The sequence below is a fragment of the Pinus tabuliformis genome, chromosome 5_2 (genome assembly GCF_031772625.1).
Source record: "Pinus tabuliformis cultivar Carrire ecotype Pingquan chromosome 5_2, CPIR1, whole genome shotgun sequence".
Classification (NCBI taxonomy): Eukaryota; Viridiplantae; Streptophyta; class Pinopsida; order Pinales; family Pinaceae; genus Pinus; species Pinus tabuliformis.
This window is the reverse complement of record NC_142306.1, coordinates 421,143,265-421,170,254: the sequence shown is the minus strand read 5'-3', so window position 1 is coordinate 421,170,254 and position 26,990 is coordinate 421,143,265. Positions and strand designations below refer to the sequence as shown.

At 42.4% G+C, this 26,990-nt stretch overlaps 1 protein-coding gene across 1 annotated transcript in view; it reads right to left on the bottom strand.

Moving 5' to 3' along the window:
• The window catches only part of LOC149159369 (expansin-B16-like), a 50,839-nt gene extending 28,390 nt beyond the window's left edge, over positions 1-22,449 (bottom strand). The window contains exon 1 of the mRNA XM_089434276.1: positions 22,266-22,449. Coding sequence (XP_089290402.1) covers positions 22,266-22,449 — 184 coding nt within the window. The remainder of the gene's footprint in view (positions 1-22,265) is intronic.
• Between the last annotated feature and the right edge of the window lie 4,541 nt (positions 22,450-26,990).

Below are 26,990 nucleotides of genomic sequence, written 5' to 3'. Positions count from 1 at the left end.
AGATGCGCATAGATATGGGTGACGATGGAAGGTGTAGTGTTTCAAGAGTGGGCACGGTTGCTTTTCAGAGGGATCATGGAGCTCCTCTCACCTTGATAGATGTGATGTATGTGCCTGGATTGAAGAAGAACTTGGTATCGGTCACGATGTTGGAGGACAAAGGCTACAATGTTGTCTTCAGTAAAGGAAAGGCATTCCTAAGACACAAAGACATGGGTTAGACCAAGAGGATAGGGATTCAGGTGAAGAATCTCTATAGACTAGAGGTATATGATTGTGCAGCATTGAGTACGAAAGCAGAATTGGTGCAAAGTCAAGACATTGGCAAGTTGTGGCATAGGCAGTTGGGCCATTTGGATCATGGGGCTTTGAAGATAATGCAACAGATATCTACAGGACTTCCCAAAGGTAAACTTAAGAAAGTTGACACATGCAAAGGTTGTACCTTGGGAAAGTACACCAAGTCTTCCTTTCATGATCGAGATAGTTGAGCAGAGGTTATCTTAGAGCAAGTTCATACTGATTTGTGTGGACCATTCTTGACGGAATCCATAGGGAAGCAAAGGTATTATGTGATTTTCATTGATGACTATTATCGTAAACACTGGATTTATTTCATCCAGAAGAAGGACCAAACTTTCACAAAGTTTTGTGAGTTCAAAGCTTTGGTCGAGAAAGAGTCAGGGAAGAAGATCAAGGCCTTGAGAAGCGACAACGGTGGAGAATATGTCTCTCAAGAGTTTAAGGACCTTTATGCAATGGAAGGAATTAAACGAGAGTTGATGGCACCTCATAACCCACAACAGAATGGGGTGGCCGAGAGGAAGAACATAACTATTGTAGGGGCAACACGAGCAATGTTGCATGACCAAGGCCTACCACTTCACTTGTGGGTTGAGGCATGCAACACAACAGTCTATTTGTAGAATAGAAGCCTGCATCGCATACTTGGGATGAAGACACCAGAGGAAGATTTCTCTGGTAAGAGACCAGATGTGGGTCACTTCAAGATCTTTGGCTCATCGGTATATTGCCATGTGACAAAGGATGCACAGAAGAAGCTTGAGCTGACAACAGAGTTGGGGATATTTGTGGGGTACACTGATACACCTCACAACTATCAGGTGTACTTGCCTACCAGTCAGAGGACAATGGTTCGTAGAGATCTCAAGTTTGATGAGCAGAAGGCCATGTGAGTTTCCCTTAAGAGGGAGCTCCAACTATAGGCTATGGAGGAACTGTTGGTTCCTAAGGAGGAGGAGCCTTAGACTGATGCGGAGCAGCCGCATGCAAAGGTTCTGGGAGTGGATGCATCCACTCAAGCAGAGTCTTCCAGAGATGGATGGAAGCGCACAAGAGGAGCTGAAAATTTGTTGGAGGATGTGAGAGAGAATATGGGAAAACCATCTTCTCAGTGCAGACATAGGAGGTCATCTGAGAGGTACATTAGATACATGGCCCTTGTGGGGGAATGTGTTGAGACCGAGCCATCTTCCTTTGAGGAAGCAGTGCAATAGCCAATTTGGGTTGATGCTATGGTGGAGGAGTATGACTCCATAGTTCGTTATAGTGTTTGGGACGTGGTTCCAAGACCGGAGAGCAAGTCAGTTGTGAGTTCCTGTTGGCTTTACAAGGTAAAGCAAGCTGCTGATGGTAGTGTGGAGAAGCATAAGGCAAGATTTGTTGCTCGTGGCTTTTCACAGGTCAAGGGGATTGACTATGATGAGACCTTTTCTCTTGTCACAAGGTACTCATCTATGAGATCTATGTTGGCACTATCAACACAGATGGGTTGGAAGATCCATTAGATGGATGTGAAGACTGCATTCCTCAATGGCCAAATTGCGAAAGAGGTGTACATAGAGCAGTCGGAAGGTTTTGAGACCTTTGATCGTGAGTCGCATGTGTGCCAACTCAAGAGAGCATTGTACGGGATGAAGCAAGCACCTCATGCTTGGTACACTAGGATAGACAACTACTTCACCAGGTTGGGCTTCACAAAGAGTGAAGCGAATGCGAACCTGTACCACATCGTGGTGGAAGGTAAGCTATTGATCATCGCACTTTATGTTGATGATATCATATTGACTCGTGATGATCAGTTGATTATGTCTTGCAAGGAGGACCTTGCAAGAGAATTCGAGATGAAAGACATGGGTCTCATGCATTACTTCCTTGGCATGGAAGTGTGGCAGAAGGATGGGGAGTTGTTTGTGTCTTAGGGCAAGTATGCCAATGAGATACTTAGGAGATTCCACATGGAGAAGTGCAAGCCCATGCATACTCCTCTAGAAGGTAACTGGAGGAAGGAAGTTGCTACTTCAAGAGAAGTGGTAGAGGCTACTTTCACAGGCAGCTTGTGGGGTTACTGATGTACTTTGTGAACACATGACCAGATTTGAGCTATGCAGTGAACCAGCTGAGTCAAGCAATGTTCAACCTACCAAGATGTTTTGGAAGGTGGCAAAGCATGTATTGAGATACCTTAGAGGCACATCTTAGTATGGATTATGGTACAGACGAATAGAGGGAGTGAAGCTACAGGGCTTCACTGATGCAGATTGGGCAGGGAGTCCATCAGATCGGAAGAGCACATCAGGAGGAATTTTCAACCTTGGGTCAACTACAGTTTCTTGGTACAGTAGGAAACAAAGGTCAGTTGCACTCAGCTCGGTAGAGGCAAAATACATGGCTACAAGTCAGGCAACATGTGAGGCCTTCTGGATGTGCAAAATCCTAGTTGATTTGTTTGATCAGAGGATGGATCCAATTGTGATCTATTGTGATAATCAGAGTTGTATCAAACTCTCTGAGAATCCAGTTTTTCATGATAGGTCCAAGCACATCGACATCCGGTATCATCATCTCAGAGACTGTGTAGCGAGAAGGATCATGTTGTTGCAGTATATTTTGACAGAGGAGCAAGATGTTGACATTTTGACAAAGGCATTGTCAAAGTGTAAATTCGAGTTCCATAGAGACAGGATCGGGGTGGCAGATAATCCCTTTCTTGTTGAGAGGGAGTGTTGAAATATGGCAACAAGAATATTCCAATTTAATTTGTCCTTGCATTAAATTTTGAATTAAATTCGAATTTAGTCTTAAAAGCTACTTGGAAATAATTAATTAATTTATTTTAAATTAATTAGTTGGAGAAATTCAAGTTAGAAGTCTTTCTGAAGTCACGCAAGAGTTATCTCTTAAATTAAGGAGATAAGATTGAGTTATATTTGAGTTGTAATTAGTTAACTCAATTTACTGAGTTAAGTCCATTTAAATTAGTTCCAAACTGTTTGAGGAACTAATAATGAGTTAACAGTCACTTGATGCATTAATGCACTCAACTAGTGCTAATCCAGATAACTGAACATTCCCTCATTAGAAACTCATGCATGTCTATTCTGAGAAAGACCCAGTTGAGATTAATGTTCAAGGACAGTGTACTATCAGTTGCATGTATTTTCTCATGGAGAAAACTCATGCATGCAGTCAAGGATTTATCCTTGAGGATTGCACAGTTTTGAAGAAAGTTTTTCCACTTGGTAATAGGAAAATCATCCACAAGGAATAGTGCAAGGAAATAGGAGCTTGGAGGGCAGAGATTAAGGCTGGAGAGAAGCCAATATTGCCTGTGATCATCTGTGAGGATTGTACTGAGAGCTGGCTAGCTGTGAGAGCTAAGGCTTGTATAATTCCTATGTATTTCCACCATGTTGATAATTCAATAGTGTGGGGTTTTTAGCTGAGGCTTTCCCCAAAGTATTTTCATGTGTATTGTGCCATTGATTCTTCTTCTTCTGGTTATATTGTTCAGCTCGATCTTTAAGCTTCTGCAAATTGATAGTAGAAGTAGGTTATAGTATTCTGCTTTGATTTATATTGCATTATCGGGTTAACCTACCATAAGATTTTCTACAGAAGAAGGATGGGACTTGGAGACTTTGTATTGACTATCGAGCACTGAAAAGATCATTATCCGGAATAGGTACCCAATCCCACAGATTGATGAAGTTCTGGACCAACTCAAGGCGGAAAAATATTTCAGCAAGATTGACTTGAAGTCTGGATATCACCAGGTATCAATCGAACCCTCCGATGTGTGGAAAACTGCCTTCAAAGCCAAGGAGGGCCTTTTGGAATGGATGGTTATGCCTTTCAGGTGGACGATTGCTTCTGCAACCTTCATGAGACTGATGGATGACATCTTGTGGTCATTCACTAACTCATTTGTAGTGGTATACTTGGATGACATCCTGATCTTCAACCAGAGTTGGGAAGAGCACCTCCACCACATCCGACAAGTTCTCCAAACACTGCGGCAACACAAGTTGTGTGCCAATTTAGAGAAATGAACTTTTGGCATGACCCAAGTTCAGTATCTGGGATACATTATTGATGAATGAGGGGTGCACGTGGATCTAGCCAAGATCCAATTCATTCGAGATTGGCCAACCCCAACCACTCTAACAGAGCTCCACAACTTTCTGGATCTTACCCATTTCTACTGCAGGTTCATGTTGGGGTTCTCTCATATCACTTTTCCCTTGAGTCAAGTCACCAAGGGAGGAGTGAAAGAAAAATTATTTTCTTCTGAATCTCAACAAAAGGCATTTTTAGAGTTGAAACATCGTCTCTGATCTGCACCAGTGCTCACATTACCAGACTCGCAACAACCATTTGAGATCAAGACCAATGCCTCTAACTATGTTATTGGGGCAATCCTTACTCAACAAGAGCATCCCGTGGCATATCCATTAAGGGAATTTTGAGGCCTAAAATGGGCCTCCTAAGAAAAATGTACAACCAAAATAGATTTTATATGAACCAATAGGATTCAATATGTTGATGTCAACCATGGGGGATGATTCACCATTTTTGGAGTTAAAAAGTAAAAATATTAAAAATAATAAAATAATAAAACTACTTTTTCAACTCGTATTTTCAACTTATCTCCCTAAGGTTTTACTCAAATTTCAAGAAAGAGTACTCGTTGGAAACAAAATTTAATTCCTTATCTAATGAGTACCCATGTTGGATACTTTTGATAGACCCTACTACACGAAAAATGAGAAATACATGAAAAACATTATTGCAATCACATTTTTCATGTATATTTCATTTCTCATGTAGTAGGGTCCATCGAAAGTATGCAACATGGGTAATCCTTGGATGAGGAATCAAATTTTTTACCCAATGAGTGTTTCCACTTGAAATTTTAGTAAACCCATAGGGAGATAAGTTGAAAATACAAGCTGAAAAAATGGTTTTTTTCTTTTTTCCCTCTAAAATTTGATGATGTAATCTAATCTTATTTTATTATTTCCACTATTATTTTATAATTTCCTTAGGAGGGCCATTTTAGACCTCAAAATTCTCGTAATAACAGTGAGACACTTTTAGACATAGTCCAGAAGTATCCCACATATGACAAAGAGATGTATTCCTTTGTGCAGGCCTGTCGACAATGGAAGCATTACATTTTGGGGAAGGAAATGGTCATCCACATAGACCACTGACCCCTGCAGTTCATACATATGCAACGGAAGTTGAAAAATGATCGTCATCTGAAGTGGTTCACACACCTGCAACAATTCCATTTGAATATAAAGTACAACAAGGGAAACATCAATAATGTTGCAAACAGCCTTAATCGACCACTAATCATGTCATTAATCACTGTACTCAACTCTTGTGGTCACGAGACTTCTGATTGGCCACTTCTCTACAAAAGCGACCTTTAATTCAGCCACACATACCAGACGCTCTTGGAGGGTCAACAAGTTCCAGATTTTAACCTCCAGGATGCACTGTTATGCCACCTGGGATGCCTTTGTGTTCCTTCAATAGAGTGTGCCAAGATGATTTTGGAAGCACACTACAATCGGATCGCTAGGAATTTCGGGGTCAAGAAAATATTGGCAGTACTGCAGAAGTATTTCTGTTGGCCGAACCTTCGATAGGATGTGGGGAAGTACATCAGATCCTACACTGCCTACGCCATTTCCAAACTGACCATTAAGAAGCAAGGCCTCTATACTCGGCTGCCTACCCCTATTCGACCTTGGGAATCCATCTCCATGGATTACATGTCAGGCCTTCCTTCTACTAAGCATGGTAATGACTGTGTTTTTGTGGTCGTCGATAGATTCTCAAAGATTGCCATTACGGAGGCATGAAAAAGGAATATCACAGCAGAAGCCACTGCTAAACTCTTCTTTGAACAAGTGTAGGTACACTTTGGGACCCCACAGTCTATCATCTCAAATCAGGACATCAGGTTCCTCAGAAATTGGTCTAATCTCTGGTCGATGCTAGACACCAAGCTCTCTAAGTCCACAAATTTCCATCCCCAAACTGATGGTTAGACAAAGGTCAACAATAGGATGATCATACACATTCTAAGCATGTACAACTCAAAGCATCCACGCATATGGGATGAGAGCCTCCCCTATGTGCAACACAACTATAACCGAGCTCTCCACAACTCGATTGGCCACGACCCTTTTTAGGTGGGCCCGGGATTCCATCCATTATGTCCCATTGATGTGATCATACCATTTGTAGCCACTTAGGAATATTCCACTCATGTCCAGTCTGAATCTAATAAGGCAAACGACTTCATTGAGCACATCCACCGATAGGTCCATGACATATTGGACAAAGCCAATGTTAAGTACGAGTAGTGACATGATCAACATTGGGTGCCACACAAGTTCCAAGTGGGCGACAAAGTTTGGATACATTTTCATAAGGAGAGCCTCGTTGGGCCCCACCGGAAGCTTCACCCACTCTGATATGGGCCATACACCATCACCAAGGCAGTAGGGGACAATGCCTTCGAGCTTAATATTCCAACATTCCTTGGTATGCACCCAATGTTCAATGTGGACTGCCTTCGGCCCTACTTTCCACTATTGTTGGAAACATCCGACATTGCAGAACAACTCACACCAACAGAGTTAAACCCAGACTGCATGGAACAAGCCACAATTGATCGGATCATGGAAACACAGATCAAGAACACCTAAAAACAAAGGATCCAACTATATTGAGTTGTCAAAGTAGGCCAACTCCTTAACCAAGGCAAGTGGCTCATCAAGGACCAAGTTCAACAAAAGTTTTCTCATCTCATGGAGGAACTCAATGCAATGGGGACCATTTCTTCCCAAGGGGGGAGGAATGATCTAGGTGGATATTGGTGGACACCCACCTATTCCCCTTGGACCCCCACCATTGTTTCTTTCACTTTTTTCAGTTTCCTTAATTGTAGCATAGTTTACTAATTTTAGCAGGTTTTTGGGTCCTGAACTTCTGGAGCCGTTTTGAGGCCCTAAACGACTTTTTTTTTTGGAAAATCACCGTATCATTTCATTTTCAGCAGTTGTATTCCTCGAATAGACCTTTCTAAGGAGGTATCTTGTGCATCAAACAGATATCATATGCCAAAGTTACGACCCCGGGAAGTTGATGTACCAATTTACCCCAACAGGGCCCATAGTTTGGTGTTTCATCTCCTAGGGTTAGGTTTTTGGATGTTTTAGAGTTTTCCATTGTTTCTCAACAATAAATAGGCCTTCAAGCCTCATTGTAACACAGTTCAGAGGCATGTAGCCTCCACATCTCTTCTCAGAGATAAGCTACCATCGCCCAAGCTAGTCTTATTTCCATTCTGTTTGTAAGCATATTTCAGTATCTGATTTTAATGAAATGAAGTGTTATTTCTGTTGCATCTCTATATTTATGGTTATATCTATAATTTGTGCATTCCTGTTTAAATTCAAATCAACTAGATGGGGTTAAGAATAGATGAAATGAAAGTTTAAGGTTCAACACTAAGCTTGAGGAGGCTTGCATGAAAATAATTAAAATCCATTTCAATGAGTAAATTATCAATTTTCTTATACAATCTGTTATAAAGGTCAACATATGATTTGAAACTTGTAAAGGTTATGGTTGCTAATTTTCGTAAAATGTTGATTTTAAACTTGCTAACTGGTATGGGTATAAACATGTTGATATGCTCTTTTAATTTCTTGGAATGTGTGAGTAACATGGGTTCTAGATGTGTGAATTACAATAGATCAACAATATGCTTCATATCAACATGCATAGTATTGGAAAGACAAGGCATTTAGCCAATCCATTCATGCTTGATATGACTAATAATTATGTGTGCATGACAAGACATAAGAAGATCTAATTGCATTAAGAAATAAAAGGGTGGAAAATAGTATGGTACAACACAACATGGGCCAAGTCCACCATGAGAGAAAAAAAGGAAAAATCCCCCTAATAGAACAAAAATCATCAAAAAGTTGAAAGCTGAGTTGAAGAATTGTAAGGAAGAAAATAAAAGGCTCATTAGAAGATAAGAAGAGAAAGAAAGGATGAACACAATGTTGCTACAAAACTTATCATACATGGAAGGGTTGTTACAATATGCATCAACCTTTGGAGATATACAGTAATGTCATGCTGATAAAGTCAGAGAGAAATCTTATAAGGTAGGAGAGAAAAGAAAGCCAATTTCATGTTGAAATTGTGGAGGGGGACACCCGAGAAGAGACTGCCCAAACAAGCAGTAAAGGAAGAAAAAATCAAGAAAACTTCAGGAACCTGAATTAGTAACCTATAATGAAAAAAGAGATGAGGGAACATCCCCTCAAGCTCTCTGAAATATTTAAAAGTCCCTTCTTGAACTATTTAGAGGGATACTAGAATTTTGAGGTTGTTATCAACCTTGGAAACGATTCCAACTAAAATTTTATGTATATATTAATGGTGGAGACACTAAACACTACAACTCAAAGGATTGAGTTTGTTGAGAACTAATGGATGATGTGAAAAGGAATGTTTTACATGCCTTTGTTGTTATTTTTTACCACGGTTTTTCTTGTTTCTTTTGTTTGTTGACTTTGAGCATGGCCATGCTACTTTGTAATGTTTTCATGTGTTGTTATTGTGGTCTTTCTCTATTTTTAATTCTTTCTTCTTACCTTTTTTTTCGAGGTTTGTTCTTGGTTGGTTGTTGGATATGGGAAAGGAAAGAAAAGGAACCTATAAGAGCTAAATAGAACCCAAATGGAAGTGAAAGACCATGATTAAATCATGTACATCATAAGAATAAAAGTGGAAGGTAGAAGAAGGTGAACAAACAACTTCATGGACCTATATAGGTCCACATGAACAAAATAGACAGTGATATGAAAGCTATGAAAATAACATAAAAATGAAGTTTTCCTAACCTTTATATTGTCTAGCATATGTATGCACCATATTTCATGAATATGTTAATGATGAAATGTATGTGTATGATTCCATTTCATTTAAGAAGTCACTTGTTGAGAATCATTCCAGTGGAAGGATTATTAATTAATGTTCTTAAAAATATGATGACAATGTGAATGGTATGTTCAAGATAACATGATGAGGCTATCCACTAATATTCCCTGTCATGTAAGGGATCCATCAAGTAAGTGTTGAAGAATCAACTCTTGTTGTTATTATTATGCTCATGTGTTTATCACTTTTATGTGACCATGTTTATATTGTGTTTATGACAAGGAAATGTTGAATATTGTATCAACGGGTATACTAACAACTAACTGGAGTCCTTGGTCAAGTCATGAGGCACATGCACCATTGAGTGCTAGCTTGGGGCTGAGAAACCACTCAGTGCTTACAATTTGGATATTACCACCACTAAAGTGGTAGTAAACCATTTATATGCCTACTAAACAATAAAACATGCCTTATTGGAGGTGTAATGGTAAATATGATTCATGTTGATGGAAGTATACCTTGATGGTACTTCCCACGCTCAATGGGAGGTGAGTGAGGTGTGGAGGGGGGAGGGGGGTGTTGGCTTAAGGGGGCTTGGACCCAAGTTCAGATTTAGTTGCGCTAACCAACAAACCCTACACTACTAGTCCTTTCGACAACAACCTGCATAGTGTAGGCTATAGTCTCACTTGATGCAGTATTGGGGGATGCTAGAACCAGGTTTCTGCATCCAAAGGACTATGTGATGTGACTATGTTACTTTTAGGGCTTTATTTTTACCTTCATTAATCCTAACCCTTAAAACCCAAAAATTAAAGTAACTAACAATTAACAGATTCAAACCCTTTGTCGATTGTTTTAAACATTCATAACATCATGTAATTAAACATATCTACCCCTTTTGCACATCTATTAAGTATGTTTCATGATACATTGCAGTAAACAGAGTGAATACATGGTAAATTTAGAAGTAAATAATAACACACAGATACATAGATAGTGCTCCAAAACAATCTTTATTATACTCAGATCTTCTATTATAGACTCTTCCAACCTTGCGCACACAGCTGCAGGGGCCTGCAAAATTAGCTACGGACTTACCAAGGTCTCCGCACACATAGCTGCACTATCCTTCCCCTTTGCCTAAGTACAGAAAACAAACTTCTCTTACTTAGATCATTCACACATAGATAGATTCTCCATTCTCTATCATGATTCTCTATGAATCCTTTTTATATCATTCTCTATTATAATACCATGGTCCGTGAACCATGGGTGGGTCACAAAACAACTTAACTCCTAACCAACTAAGGGGATTTGACCTTCCTAAATCCCCTTTCACTCCTATTGACCTGCGTACTCCATTCCTCAATTGACCCCAAGGTACCCTATCCCAATAGGCCCCCAACACAAATTTGTGACTTGTCCTGAGTCACTCTACTGGTGTTGCCTCGATTTTTGCCTACAAACTACTGAACTCTGTAATCAGTTTTTGAAGATATGTCGTTCCCTATGCAGTGGCCTAATTTACTCCCTCAAACAATTTATCTGTAGTTGGACTTTCGACTGCAAGGCCCATGGTTCTTTGTGTCTGCTGCATAGCCTTCAACTTGCTCTACACCATCTGTGTCAACTGACTTGCCTCGTCTGCCCAGAGTTGCATCCTTGAGGATACGATTGATGCCTTTCGTCGCAACTCATCGATCTCAGTGTGGATGAACTTCCCCTCCTATAGTCAAATGAACCTTTACAATGGTGCTAAGGTCTGTGATGTAGATCTGATCTCATCGAAGTTCTAGTGTTGCACTAATCATGAAAATATCGCGATAAAATCGTTTTATCGCGATTTTTAAAAAAAAGGATAAAATCGCACGATAAAAACGATTTTTATTTTTTTGGCCGATTTTTATGAAAAAATCATGGCTATGTCAGGCAGCGCGATTTATAACTAGAAAAACACGTTTTTTTTTTCATTTGGACAGTAGACAGGCGCGCGACAGGGGTTTGGAGTCTTGGAGTGAGCTCTTGGTAATTTTGGAGCTGAATCCGCTAACTGGAGGAGAAAAATAAAGTGTGAGCTTAGGAGGAGATGAATTTTCTCCATAAAACCGGTATGGGCACCAACGTTTTGTGTTTTGTAACTTTGTTTTGGTTTTTCTTTTATGTTTTTGGTTGGGTTTGGAATCTGGATAACCCATTGTTTTTTTTCTATGTTTTTGGTTGGGTTTGGAATGGGGTTTTTGACATTTGTCCAATGTAATTTTTTTTTTAGTTTTTTTGCTTGGGTTTGGAATGGGCTTTCTTAAATTGTATGTAAATTTTTTTTTATTTTTTTTTGTACAATGTAAATTGTAAGTTTGTAACTTGTAAATTGTAATCCTTATTTTGCCATAGGTTCACTGAATTACCATTCAAATTTTCAACTTCAAAGTTCAAAGTCAAACATGCCAAGGAAATTGGTGAACCTGATGGAGGGAATGATAGAATAAACTTGTCTTGCAAGTTGTGTGGGCACCATATGTCCAGGGGGGTGTATAGATTGAAGTATCACCTTTCACAAATCCCTGGATTTGATGTAGGGCATTGCATAAATACAAATCCTGAAATCATCTAAAAAGCCATGAGATCATTGGAAAATTTAGACCACACTAGAGAAGCCAAAGCAGAAATGAAGAGGTAACTAACAAAGTTAGCTGAACAAGGAAGTGATAGTGGTTCTACTATGGCATCAACCAACCTGGTAGCTGCCTCATCATTTTTTGTTCCTCGAACCACACGTGGTTCACAACCATCTATCACTTCAATGCTTAAAAAAACTGAGAAAGAACAAGCTGACAAGTTGCTGGCCAAATTTCTCCTTTGGAGTGATATTCCTTTCAGCATTGTAAGGAATAATCCATTTTCTAGCCTGCTATTGATGCTATTGCAACTGTTGGCCCAGGGTACAAAATCCATTCTTATCATGACATTAGAGGCCAGATTCCTCAAAATGAAAAGCTTGATTGCACCAAAAGATTGGAGATTTTAGGGAATCATGCGCACAAACAAGATGCACTGTGATGTCAGATGGTTGGACTGACCAAAAGGGGAGAACCCTTATAAACTTCTTGATTAGTTGTCCCAAGGGAAGTATGTTTATCAAATCTGTTGATGCATCTACACAAATCAAAGATGCAAAAACTTTATGTGATTTGCTGGATGTGTTTATTTTGGAGGTGGGTATAGAAAATGTTGTCCAAATCATAATGGACAATGCTGCAAATTATGTTGTTGTTGGCAGGATGCTTATGGATATGCATCCTACTTTATATTGGACACCTTGTGCTGCACATTGTATTGATTTGATGTTGGAGGACATAGGGAAAATTTCCTTTGTCAAAGATATTGTTGATTCATCCAAAAGCATTACAAAATTTATATATAATCATACATATGTGCTTAGCTTGATGAGAAAATTCACCAACAACAAAGAGTTGGTGCACCCCGCCATTACACGGTTTGCCACCAATTTCATATCTCTTCAACTCCTCTTGAATTCTATGTGGGATGTGAAGAGAATGTTTCTTTCAGAGGAGTGGTGTGCTTTGACAATGAGCCACAAACCAGAGGGAGAGGCCATATGCAGACTAGTTTCATACCAGGAAGACTTCTGGCGGGAGTGCAGGAGGTGTGCGCCATTACTGAACCTTTGGTAAAGGTTCTTCGATTAGTTGATGGTGAGAAGCCCGCAATGGGCTATTTGTATGAGGCCATGGACAAGGCAAAGGAGTCCATTCGGGCCTACTATAATGATAAGGGAGATGAGGAGTTTCAGAGACAACTCCTCCTATGGGGAGTGATTGATGAACGATGGAACAACACACTCCATCGTCCCATTCATGCTGCAAGGATCCACCTAAACCCCACGTTTTCTTACGCATGTGGGTTCATATTTGATGCTAAGATCATGGATGGATTCTTAACCTGTGTCTAGAGGATGGTGCGATCTCCAGCAAAACGTACAGAAATCTCTAAAGAAATTGAGACATATAGGATGGAAGGTGGCACATTTGGCTTTGACATGGCTGTGACTGATAGGACGGTTAAATTGCCAGGTATTTTTTAGTTTGTTTCAAATTTCATTGTCTTTTCAAATTCCATTTTTTTTCTTATGTTTATTTAAAATTTTATTTGTAATTTTGTTGTAGATGCATGGTGGAGAATGTATGGTGCCAGGGTACCCCTTCTGCAAAAGCTTGCCATTCAAATCCTTTGCCAAACATGTAGCTCCTCGGGATGTGAGCGCAACTAGTGTGTATTTGAAAAAATACACAACAAGAAGTGCAACAGGTTAACACTTACAAATTTAAAATATTGCAAATTTCCAAATAATTTTTTGAATTCATTAAACAATATTTTTTTTATAATTATTATTTCATGAACTTTGTATAGGTTGGAGTCCTAGTGACTTAATTACATGGTCTACGTCTACTACAATCTTAAATTGTGGGTGAGGCAACTTGAGAGGACGCCTGATATGGAGGCCATCTCATTGGATGGGATTGACACCACTGTTGCATGGAGGGTTGAGGCCGAGAGGCCTCTCATGGAGTCTACTGATGATTGGTTAGTGCAAGATGTAGTGGAGGGGGAGGAGGAGGAGGAGGCAGAGCAACAGGAGGAGGAGGTGACACCACCTGCTCGAGCTACCCCTGCCACTAGTAGAGGATGTGGTCTACCTCCTATAGCTCCTACTCCTAGTTCTTTAGCTTCTAGAGCACAGCATAGTCCACTACCAACTCCACCAGCATCTACATCTAGAGGGAAAGGGAAAGCTATGGCATTTTCTCACAAGAGGGGCAGAGGAAATCAATAGTATTAGACTTTATTTATTTTGTTCATTTCATTGTATATGACATTATGACTCATGATATGACTCATGAGATACATTATTATATTTTTTGTTGATATTTTGAGGTTGAGTTGGGACTCAGGAGTGAGGACTTACTATTTAGGACACGATTCACTGTTATGTGTGATGTAGCACTAGAAATGATATTAAACATCTTATATATTAGTTCTTTTATCATATTTATGTGTCAATGTATTTATTTTATGTTGTAGATGGTTTAGATATTAAAAAAATTGAAAAAAATGAATATTTTTGTATGTTACAATTTTTTCCCGATTATTACCGATTTTTTCCCGACTTTTACAATTTTTTCTGATTTTTTCCCTGCATTGAAATTATCCCGATAACAATTAGTGCAACATTGCGTCGAACTACCTTTGCTTTTCCCAGATATCTGCTTTGATTTTCTGCAAGGTTGGATCCTCCTTCAACAAGGTCCATAGTTCCATGGCCTATTCAAACAACTGGTGCAATCCTTCACTGCATCTTCTATTGTAGTCATGTCTTCTTTAATAATATCCTCGCGTTTCTTTCTGAATTCCAGAGGAGTGGTTGGCTACAGCTTAAGTTGAAGCTCAAATATTTGCAGCTGCAGCTCAAAAAAAAAACTTATGAATCTCCTCCTTTAACTCTTTTACCGCGACAGCTAACTTCTTGATCTTCTCTACAGAGGTCGCTTCTGCTGGGATCTGGAGCTCGAGAATCTCATTACATACCTGTGTTATTGCTGCTTCTAGCTGCTAACTACGAGCAATGACTTCTTCGCGTTCCTTAAGTGCATGCGCCTTTTCCTTGAACGTCTGCTGGTTATTGGTATTTATTTCGTTGATGACCAGTAATTCTCATTGTTCCCAAACCTTAAGCTCATCTGATACTCCATGATGCAGCTTGTGCAGTGTCTAAATATGGAGCACCACCAGGTTCAGACTCAAATTCTTTAGATGCACTAGGCACGCCTTGTCTTATGAAGTCTTGATGTGTAGTGATCTCTATGGTAATTGTACTATGCAGAGGTCTATAATGATCTCTGCTGCTAAGGCTAACCCGCTCTCTTTCTTCAGGCTCGCTTGTCCAACGCTCAGTTGAATAACCCCAATTTGGACCTGCAATTCTCTCAGACCCTGTTGCACCTTGTCCAGTGACTAATGGTATTGGTCCTCAATGTCATTCCAAATAGACTCTGTTGCGCTGCGAATCACATTACCAATCTCATCCGGGTCCCCCTCCATGAGGAACAAAGGTGTCATGCTCGCAGATTTGTTAGACTTTTGCTTCTTTTCACAGTCCCATGGAGCTCCTCTTCTGTCTCTTTTTGACAATGAAGGGGGACTCCTGCACCCCATTCCTCTTCACCCTCTGTCTCAATCTCTTCATTGGTGCACTCTGTTTCAAATTCTCCAAGGTCAATAGTGGCCTAGGACGTGGTGGCAACTTTCTCCTTTGGCACTTTCATCTCTTTGGCAAAGACCTCTTTTAGTGCATCCCTCTCCTTGGAAGAAGCCCCCTTCTTCTGTGCGGCCTTTTCCTTCACAAAAGCCTTATGTTCTTCCTTCTTCTTCTCTTTCGTTGTTGTTGTTGTAGATGTGATTTTTTCTGCTTCTCCTTCGGTAGCCTTACTGGTACCTGTGCCTGCATCAGATGGGATGAGCCAATCGCTCGGTCATTTGTTGACAACCCCCATAATATCATCTTCGGCAACCAAGTATGGAAACTTGTGCCATATGCTCGTGGAATCTTTCTTCACGCAGATAGACAGATTATGAAAATCTACCTTGAAATCAACAACATTCGCATATTGGGCATGCAAGCTTGGTGATAACCATGGCCGTTGGTTAATCACCATCCTTAATTATGATTAAGAGAGGACCCAAAATATTTTTTGTCTCCATAATGCGCTCAGGGTCCTTTGTTTCCCATAGCGAGGCGAATTTTGCGACCTCACATAGGTCTTAATCATGCTACAAGAACTGAATTTCCTCTGGCATTCTCCATGCCACTAGCATGATCAAGAGAAGCAACCACATGTAGTGGAATGCCTTACTATCATCTTGGGCTTCACGAAAATCTTCCAAAATATCATGGCATAAATACTTAGCCCAATTATATTGGACTCCCTTGGCGCACTACGCAGCCATATATACTACTGGCGCTAGCACTTCATCAGTGTGACATTTCCTCATGATCTTCTTGGCCAATATTTGTGCAGTGAACTGCACCACTCCATCTGAGATGGAACTAATTGCATAGTTGTATGACTTCACCAACCCGAAGTCGCTCTTCATCTAATATGCCAAATTATTCTCCTGCGATTTTCCTATGAAAGCATTTGTAGGATCTACTCCTTAATATGGCAACAATGTTATCCAGTGAATCAACATATCAGTGATTGGGATGGGCCCTCCTAACCAAAGTCACCCATCATGAACCAACGTTAATAATTGACCCACATAGACAGTGTTAATGATGTTGTGGCTAAAATGTGGCACCCATAACATGTTTAACAACCCCGCTCACTCAACTCCGGCTGCCCACTGCATTATTTCAGGCCGTGTAACATCTGACTCCTCATAGTATACCTTCTTCAGTTATTTTCTCGGTTCCAACTGCGGGAACCTCACATGATCCTCCAGTTCCCAGTCCTCCATCTTTAAATACGGTATTTGGGTTAATAGATTTCCCTCAAAAGGTACATTATCTAGCGACAATGGTGTGGAGACTATGAATTTCATTGAATCTCGATCTTTATGAACCTTGGCGGTGCATTTCCTTGGTGGTATATAAGGTGGTAGCCGAGTAATCGACACTGCTTCATCAACATCAATTTCTTCAATCCCCATGGTGAGCTCTTGTTGGGCATGGAATCCCCCCACAACAGGTTTTTGGGGCTCAAAGCCCAAGTTTTGGTCAAAAATGTTGTAAAACTCTGCGAATTGCGAGCGCAGAGCGCGAAGTGTACAATTGAGTCATAGGGTTGTCCTCCCTAAGCGTTGTATTGTAACATAGTGTAAATTCGGCCTGCCCATGGTCCGCAGACCATGGGATTGTATAAATAGAGTGAGGCTCTAAGTTGTAAAGTCGGTTAAGGAAGGGATGAATAAATGAATAACAAAGGAATGGTTCGAGCTTAGAGTAGAGTTCTATGTGTCTTAGGTTATAGTAGTAGGAAGAGGCTCTGCAGTTGAGTGTGCAGAGGCCTAGTAGAGTCTACAACTGAGTGCACAGGGCGGTGTCGAGTTTGTAAGAAAGATTGAAGATTAATAAAAGAGAAGTTGATTCATATCCATGTGTATTTGTTGTGAATTATCTGCTTTATGGTTGTATTCGTTTATGTATTGCGTGCCCTATTATAGTTGATGAATATGATGTAATCACCATAAATCTTACACACACAAGTTAATTAATCGGTTAATTAATAAGGATCTTGGGTATTATACAGGTCATGCCTAAAGTAGGGTTGTGCGGAAGCCACACCGCAGGTCACGAAGGGATCACAAGTGTGCATAGTGACAGGTCAGACTGCAGATCTCCAGAATCCCATCAAACATCCCTAAGGTGCAGAAACCTAGTTCTAGCACCCTCCCATACTACTTCAGGTGAGATCTCAGTCCGTGCTCCACAGAATGTTGCCGAAAAGGCCAGTAGTACTGCGATTTTCTTGGCTAAATCACCTCTGAACCTGGTTCAGGCTCCACTAAGCCAAAAAATGGTTCCGTTGTCGGGACCAGGATCTACATAAAGGATGTTTGATGTCATGCCACTGGAACCCTACAAAGAAATAAATTGAAGAGTGGTTGGACAAGGAGATTCATGAGTTCGTGGCATTGGAAAATAGAAATCCATGAGTATCTAAGGAGCAGTGGCCGGATCGCTACTTGTACACTAAAATCCACGAAATTTTCTTTGCATCTTTGCCATTTGAGCTGTATGAGTGGATCGCAAAGTTAACAGACAACCAAGGAAGGTGTAGGCTCGATAAACCAATAGTGTGGACTCCAGAACTAGTGCGCAGACTAGAAGCCTCAGAATATAAGACAGAATGAGTTGTGGACCACTGGATCGACTAGATAATAGGAGGATTTATCATTGAGTTCGCGGTAGACATGACTGTAAGCTACAGCGAGGCAGAGCGACGTTTTCTCAAGGGACCGCAAGGTAAGTACGTTAAATCTTTGAACACATGGATTAAGATGCTATTGTGTGAAAAGTAGGTTATGCGAATAAATTAATGTTTGGGACTATGCGGGGTGGAAATATCTACAGAAGCGGAAGCAGTCAAGAATTAGAAAACAATCCCTTAATTTCACCCTTGCAGGAGAGCGAGGACGAGCTTGCAAAGGTTTCTCTGAGAAGCGTAGTCAGTTTGATAAGGCAGAGAATTCTGCATTTACCACCCCCACCCACACCACCACCCACTTCACCCCCATCACCTCCATCTCCACCCACTCCACCTCTGCCACCTCCGTAGTTTAGCATGGCAAGTGTGATCAAACTGCCGATGTTCACAGGAGTAGGAAATGAAGACGTGGACCAATTCTGGTTCGTGGTAAGAGCAATATGGGAAGCACAGGGAGTCATGGATTATAATATTAAAAAGGCTACGTTGGTGGGCGCGTTGCAGGATCACACATTAACGTGGTATATCAAGCATTCTAATGACCACCTGAACGCAGGAATTGCAGAGATCCAGACCGTGTTGAATAGGGAGTTTAGCAAGCCAAAGTCAGAGACACAATCAATCATCAGGTTTAAAGAGATCGTGATGCTCTTGGGAGAGACCCCCTGGGATTTAGACCAAAGGCTGAAGAGCACGATCTACGAAGCCAATATGATGTTAACGGATGCACAGCGTCATGCATGGTTTGTGGCCTCACTTACACCACACTTAAGGATGGCGTTGTCACAGCAAAAAATTTCCACCTAGGACGAAGCGTTGGAGATGGAAATGAGGTTTCATGAGACCCCTATACAAGACCCTGGATTAGGAATCCAACAGATCCACACACAGCTATAGAATCTGTGTCTATAAATGTAGAGTTTGAAATAGGATAGGGCACCTCGGCCAGAGGCGCACGAGGAAGTATGGTGCATAAAATGCAAAGGCCAGGGCCACGAAAAAGATCATTGTTCAGTGTTCGCGAACTACTTGGCAAGAGGAAGGCCAATGCCATTAAGACCAGAGGCACAGGCGGGGCCGCACACAGAGTTTGCAATATGGTGCGTGATCTGCCAAATAGGAGGAAAACATACCACAGATAATTGTCATCTGTTGCAGAAGTACATGCAGACATCCTAGCAGTTTTTTTGTTATTTCTACAAGTTGGTAGGCCATGACGAACGCACCTGTTGAAGTTATGAACTAATGATGGATCAGACTCCTGCCTACAGGGTGCAGGCCAAAACCCGAGCCCTCGACCCAAATACAGGGATGGCACGTGCTGGGTTTCAGGGGCACGGTTAGGGTCAAGGAGGAATGGGACCAGGAAGGGGCCAGTGCATTATGCCCGCAATTGTACTAACCCGACTAGGATATCATGTTGGTACTATAATCAGTTTGATTATGAGAAGGAAGATTGCCCTTCACTGATAGCAAAGATGTGTGAAAAGGGGGTACTCTAGCCCACTCCGGCCCAGAATTTACAAATGATGAGGTCTAAACCGTGCGAAGAAGTCCCAAATGTAAACATGATGCTCAAGAGCAGTATGAAAACAGGAGATGATAAAGGGAAGTAGCTAGAATAAAGTGCATGGTTTCATAAGGCTGCTACAAAGGAACTCGAGTTTGATTTAGAACACGCGAAGGAGACATTCATGGAAGCTAAGAAGAGCTTCACAGAGGCCTCCACTTCAAGTAGTAAGGATCAACTAGAACCAGCGATGGATCCTTCAATGCTCACTACCTTTCTGGAGACATGCATGAAACTGCTGTGCGGCAACAAGGTAGTCAAAGGGCTACATGAACTTATCACTAGGTTCGCAGGGTTAGGAGAACCGCGTGTGGTCCGAAAACTAGGAAAGCATGCATTGCGCACAGGAAGGGAGATGAGGTTGGTTGCGCAAATAGGTGAGTAAAAAATGGATTAGGTAATCCTGGACCTGGGTTCCGACGCGAATGCACTACCAAAGAAAACATGGGAACACATGGGCAGACCTATGTTGCAATGGTCCCCTATTCAGTTACGGATGGAAAACCAACATAAGATTTTGACCATGGGAAGATTGCAAGGGGTCACAGTCGATATTGAAGGCACCAGCACGTAGGCAGATTTTGAAGTGATAGAGATTGTCAATGAAAACAATCCCTATCCCACGCTACTAGGGATAGACTGGGCTACCGATATGAATGGACTCATAAATCTGAAGAAGCGCAAAATGATCTTTGAGAAAAATTCACTATCGGTGCGCGAGGACGTTAATGATGACGATATCGACTGTATCTACAAGATAACTACACAAGGAGAGGATTGGGTGAATCCAACAGCAGATGGAAGGATTTCATGGGAGCGTGAAGGCTCCTACACGTTGGATTCGGACGAAGAGATAGAGCGATGGCAAAATCGGCTGCACGAAGTAACAACACTGAACTGTAACATGATGATTAGGTCATTATGTTGCGTAACAATCTAGGAAAGGGATCTATCGACATATGATGGATTTTCATAGGTGGATGAATTTCTGAGCAAATTTGAAAGTGCAGTACTAGAGCAGCAGTGGTTCGATGCGCTGAAGTGGGCACTGCACGCAACACCCGCACGATGGTGGGGTATGCATCAAGGAACTTTTGAAGACTGGCGTGGATGCAGAAGGATGATGCGCCTACATTTTGGAAAACCCCAACTTTAAATGAAAGAAAATCATATGGGGTGGAATGACTTGCATGCCCACCTTTCCTAATGGGTACAGACATATGTTGTATAGTCTACACAAGCGCACACCAACCCCAACCTAGAGCATCGAAACAAACCACAACAACAAGAAATTCAACGCGCGTTACCAATTCTCCATGACGAAGCATTCCATAGGGTGCATGGAGTACTGAACAAGGTTTACAAAGTAAGACGAACAGGCTGGGACCTGCGCGTGCCAGCGGTTCAGTGGGCCCATAGGACCATATGCAAAAACCTGAGTGCGAAAGTGATTCCAAAGGTGTGAAACAGAGTATAACCCAAGATTTCTTAAGGGAATACCAGAAGGAATCCACATGTAATAGCCCCCATAGTTATGATAGCGCGTGAAGACCAAGACGAAGGAATCACACAGCTATGCAAGGACGACCGTATAAGGATTTGGGAAGACATTCAACGAGGGAACTTTAGACTTTTTGAACTCGAATAATATTGGGTACGTTTGAGGGAGAAAAGTATGTTGAAATATGCTGGGATCAAAAGACGGAAAACCGAGGTCATGCAAGCATGTCTCGTTGATAAACCAAGGATGACAAGGTGAGATACGGATGATCATACCACTATGTTAGATGATTATCGCTGAGAATTTATGACTCTGATACCATGGCTAAGACTGCACCTTACCAAACGTAGTAACAAGGGGAGCACACCACATAAGGTAGAATGAGCTGCGCCGGTCATCGCGATGGCAATTGAGGAGTGTCCATGGACTATATTAGAAGGCAAATTGAAGTCTCACACAGGTGGTGCAACCACCTGACTAGCCGTAGGGAGCACAGTCTCAGCACTCCAGACAGTTGAAAGAGAGCATGAGACTCTAAATGAGTCTATTTGGGAACTGTGCAGTGAGGGAGGTACGCACAAAATCAACATGGTACAAGGTTTGCGCCTGTGCACAGGGGGCTGCGCTGCCACGTGGGTCAACCAGGAAGTAACCGTTGATGTCACTGTTCATGACAAGATGTCTAATTTAAGGCAAAAGGGAGCGAGTGGCGGACAATTAAGACATGAATTAAGGGCTAGATTTGGGACAATCTGGCGCCAAGAATGCATTAATGACTCAGAAGTAGGGGGAACGGTCGAATTCAAATTCAAAAAACACTATAAAACTCCAAGGACTAACCACGAGACAACACTTTGTTGTTTGGGATTTCAGCAATTGCAGAGTATTGAGCGTTGAGCAATCTTACCATCTTTGAGTAGACGACAGAACATATCTCGTGAACCCACAATGACTGCTACCAAGCTAGGTGTGAAATTTGTCAAAGATACTGCTAAGGAGCCCGGAGATGCGGCTGTTGCGCCAGAAGTTCCAAAATCACCACGGACGTCGTGACCGAAGAAAGATAAATAGAATATGGGACTAGTCCACATGTCCCCAATAAACCCACAGTTCGGCAAGATATCAATGGAAGAAAAAGGCAAGGCCATCACCATTGAATCGGACGAAGAGGAGGAGGATTTACAGGCTCTAATTGATCAAATAGAGGCGCAAGATGACGTGGAAGAGGACGTCCCACCAATGTCTTCCGCAGTGAAGTTACCCACGTACATCCCTCCATGGAAAGGGAAAGTTAGGGCGCCCAAAGACCTAGAGGCCATAAAGAGTATGCTCCAGACCCCGCTCCTCCCCAACGGAATTAATTTTGAAAGTCTGCTCCTAAGCCGAGTGCCTACCCTGAAATTCGAAGATTAGGAACTTTCAGATAGCGAGAAGTTCCCACACCTAGCAACAGAGAGCTTTATGAAGCAAAATTTGGAGGGGCAAGTAACCATGCTAGAGCAATGAAAATGGTTGCGCGGTGTGGAGAAGGTTGGCTTACTTCATCTATGCTGGATACCCCACTTTCACCACGCGTCCATCACCAATTTCGTCATGAGGTAGCTGTTGTGCCTGGTGCATGATGGGTATCTATGGTTGGAGGAGCCTATTCCCATCATGACAGAGCTTATTCACCAAATTTCTCAACTTCCCTATAAGGGAAAGGACCCCGTGATGATGGCAAGCAAAAGCAGTGATTTGGCTCTCGCAGAAGCCATGAAAACTAAATACAAGCTGGAAAAGAAGAAGTGTGGCTATGCAATTGCAAGTATCAAGGAGAAAGGTGTGTGCCTAGCCACCCAGATCCTAGCTGGAAAACTAATGCGGAAGTTCCACGCCGATGAAGTACCAGTGCCTGTGGTTGCACTGACCGAACAATGCGTGGAGGGGGTCCAATTCAACTGGGCAAAGTTCCTCTGTGAGGAATTTTTGACAAACTGCAAGGAGGCCCAAGAGCAAGGTAAGACCTTCCACTATGCATGGTTGCTCTTATCCATCTTATTGATAGCGGGCGAACTACCGGAAGATAGCCAATTCCCGGATATCGACCAGGACATACCTGAGGCTACGAAGTATGCTTCGCTCTGGGCCACTAAGGATGCAAAGCGGATTCGCGCCACCAAGGTTTTTTGGGTGTTGATGGAGGCAAGCATCTGGATGTGGATCAATAGAAGACCACGGTTGTCTCCCACAGTGTATGCCACTCTGTAGAGCTTTGCAGAGTTTAAAGTGGACATGCACAACATTTATGTCCAGGAGCGGAAGGATCTGGCAAAGGCATGGATGAAGCTCCCATTCATTGCTACTAACGACACCATCTTCACGGCGTTGGAAACATGGCCTCTAGAGTGGTGCACCCCAGACTTCATAGGAATGGAAAGGGCCACAACTTAGCAAAGGAAGAAGGACACCAAGCTGCGCATCGTGCAGCTAGCTGAAAAGAGGTCCTAGGAAAAAGCAGCAGTAGAGGCATCCACACAGCAGAAGTCAGTCGATGAATCAGTAGCAGCGCAGATAGCAGAAACAATAACAACGCCAATAGAAGAGGCCGAGGAGGGCCATGACATGTCCATAGGGTAGGGGGCTGAGAACATAGACCTGGCTGAAAAGTGCATGGTCCCAACAACCACCTCGCAACCATTGAAATGGTCATGTATCCCTGAGAAACCGGTCCCCGGAAAGAAGGTTAAGGCATCGAAGACATCTATCGACCCCATCATGCTTACAGAAGGTGATCTTTTTGACATCGGCGAAATGGTTCACAATGTCACTAAGGACGCGCTCTAAGAGGTGATGACAGTAGAAAACTGTGTTGGGGGCGCTAAGCGCGCAGCTACAGGGACTACAGGTGCAAACCCCACAAACAGGAACAATGGCCCCATATGTCGTAGCAGGTACATTAGAGGCAGAACAGATGTTGTGCGCCTAAATGACCAACACTTTTGTGTTCCCCGAGGGCATGTTAGTAGCAGCGAACGAGGTTGACTGAACTGTGGTGGGAAAGATTAAGGGACTGGGCTTAAACTTGGCTTCCCTTCTGCGAGAAACCATGTACCAGTTACAAGATGGGATCACAGTCGAGCTCCGCGTGAGAGAAGGTCACGCACTATAGGTATTGAGCGAACAAAATATCAATATGGAACAACTCAGCCAGCAGCGTGATGAACTGGTTGCATAGACTCAAGGACTAGAGCAGGCGGTAGACAATGCTTGTAGAAACGTCCCAGAATTGGTCATCCCGACAGATCTACCAGTAGCAGAGCAGATCCACTGATTGGCGACTAGATTCTGCGAGGCAAAGGAGGAAGCAACGAGAGTACAACTTGACCTCAACCTTCAGATTTCTGAGCTGTGATTAAAGGCATAGTCCTCTATGCCCCCGGAATTTAGGGAACAGCGCACTGGCGCTATTCAAAAGGGGTTGGAAGAAATAGGACAGGCAGTACAAAACTGCACCGCTATGTTGGAGGAATCCTTCGTGGTCCTCACTTCATTACAAGAGGACCCCAACATACAATGCCTGGAAATGGAGGCACGAGAGCTTCAGGGGTAGTATGATAATGTGTGCAGTACGACGCAAACAGTTGTCCTGACCCAGCGGCTTACGAAGCTACAGCAGGCAAAGGCATTGAAGGAACAGGTGGATTTTGCGTGGCAGAAAGAGGTGGTCCTTAAAGCGCGCGTCCAACATTGGATTGATGAGGCCTTCATCATCACTACAGGCATCGAAGGAAAGCTAACATAAATGAAGGCGATGCATTCCTTAAGATGAGGAGTTTCCCCTAACAGCAAGACTTCGGCCGAGAGGGTGGAGCAGATCCAATGGACTGCAGATCAGTCTGCCGTAGACCTCCGGGAAGCGAAGGAACGGTTGGAGGGGCTCCACGCCAAGATCATCACACCAGCAGTGTAACTCGGGACGAGTCACAATGATTGTGTTGGGGGCCTGTTGGGCATGGAATCCCCCCCACAACAGGTTTTTGGGGCTCAAAGCCCAATTTTTGGTCAGAAATGTTGTAAAACTCTGCGAATTGCGGGCGCGGAGTGCGAAGTGTACAATTGAGTCATAGGGTTGTCTACACTAAGTGTTGTATTGTAAAATAGTGTAAAGTCGGCCTACCCATGGTTCGTGGACCATGCGATTGTATAAATAGAGCGAGGCTTTAAGTTGTAAAGTCGGTTAAGGAAGGGATGAATAGTGAAGGAATGGTTCGAGCATAGAGTAGAGTTCTAAGTGTCTTGGGTTGTAGTAGTAGGAAGAAGCTCTGCAGTTGAGTGCGAAGAGGCCTAGTAGAGTCTGCAACTGAGTGCATGGACCCCTGAAGCTGAGTACACGAGGCGATTTCGAGTTTGTAAGCAAGATTGAAGATTAGTAAAAGAGAAGTTGATTCATATTCCTGTGTATTTGTTGTGCATTATCTGCTTTATGTTTGTATTCGTTTATGTATTGTGTGCACTATTATAGTTGATGAATATGTTGTAGTCATCATAAATATTACACACGCAGGTTAAGTAATCGGTTAATTAACAAGGATCTTGGGTATTGTATGGGTCGCGCCCCAAGTAGGGTTGCGCAGACGCTACACCGCAGGTCGCGAAGGGATCACAAGTGCAAGTAGCGACAGGTCAGACCGCAAACCTCTAGAAGCCCATCAGACATCCCTAGGGTGTGGAAACCTAGTTCTAGCACCCTCCCATACTACTTTGGGTGAGACCTCAGTCCGCGCTCCCCGGACTGTTGCCGAAAGGGCCAGTAGTATGGGGATTTTCTTGGCTAAATCACCTCTGAACCTGGGTCAGGCCCCACTAAGCCAATAGCTCTTCTTCGTCTAAGTCCAAGGGTTCTGTCGGCTATTTGGTTCTATCCATATTCTCCTTTTGTCTGACCTCTGTTGGATTTTTGCGGAGCAATTGTCACATCGGTGCTTGTTGGGGCTTCTTCTGCTTCTTTTCTCCTGCCGCGAAGGCAAATGGTTTAGGCCTCAGTGACCTAGGCACTGTGGTAGGCAAGGTTTTAGGCACAGGTTGGGCTGGATTAGGTCAGTTTGCAATAATAATCTCCAAGAATATTTCGCATTTCTAATCAGTTAAATTCTCAAATCCTTGTTGTAATTTTTCTCTCGAAGTATTTTCCAATCCTCTGCAGACATGCAACAATTATCTTAGTGCAAACTAAAGCGCAAAAGCTCAAGGAAATTTATCAGGAAGAAAAGTGTTCAAATGTGGAGCGGGATGTTGTATTTATAGCCCAATTTGAATTCAAATCCATTCGTTCCCTCCAGATTCCTATCATTAATGTGCTTTTGGCGGCAGATTTCCAAAGATATCCTCCTTAAATTCTCTCCCCCCGCTCCCTTCAATAGAAAAATCGCCATCCAATCATCTACAGTGCTTCCAATGGTGAATTTTTCGCAGGCTGCATGGGACCCACAATTCTAGCGCAGCTCCTTCATCGTAGCTCTCCTCTGCACCTTCCCTCAATTCATCACACAACCCATTCACTTTGCCAAACTATCCTTTTGGAAGTGTAGTTTATAGTCCCGCACTCCCTTGAAACTTCCTAGAGTACTAAGACTATTTTACATTCATATAT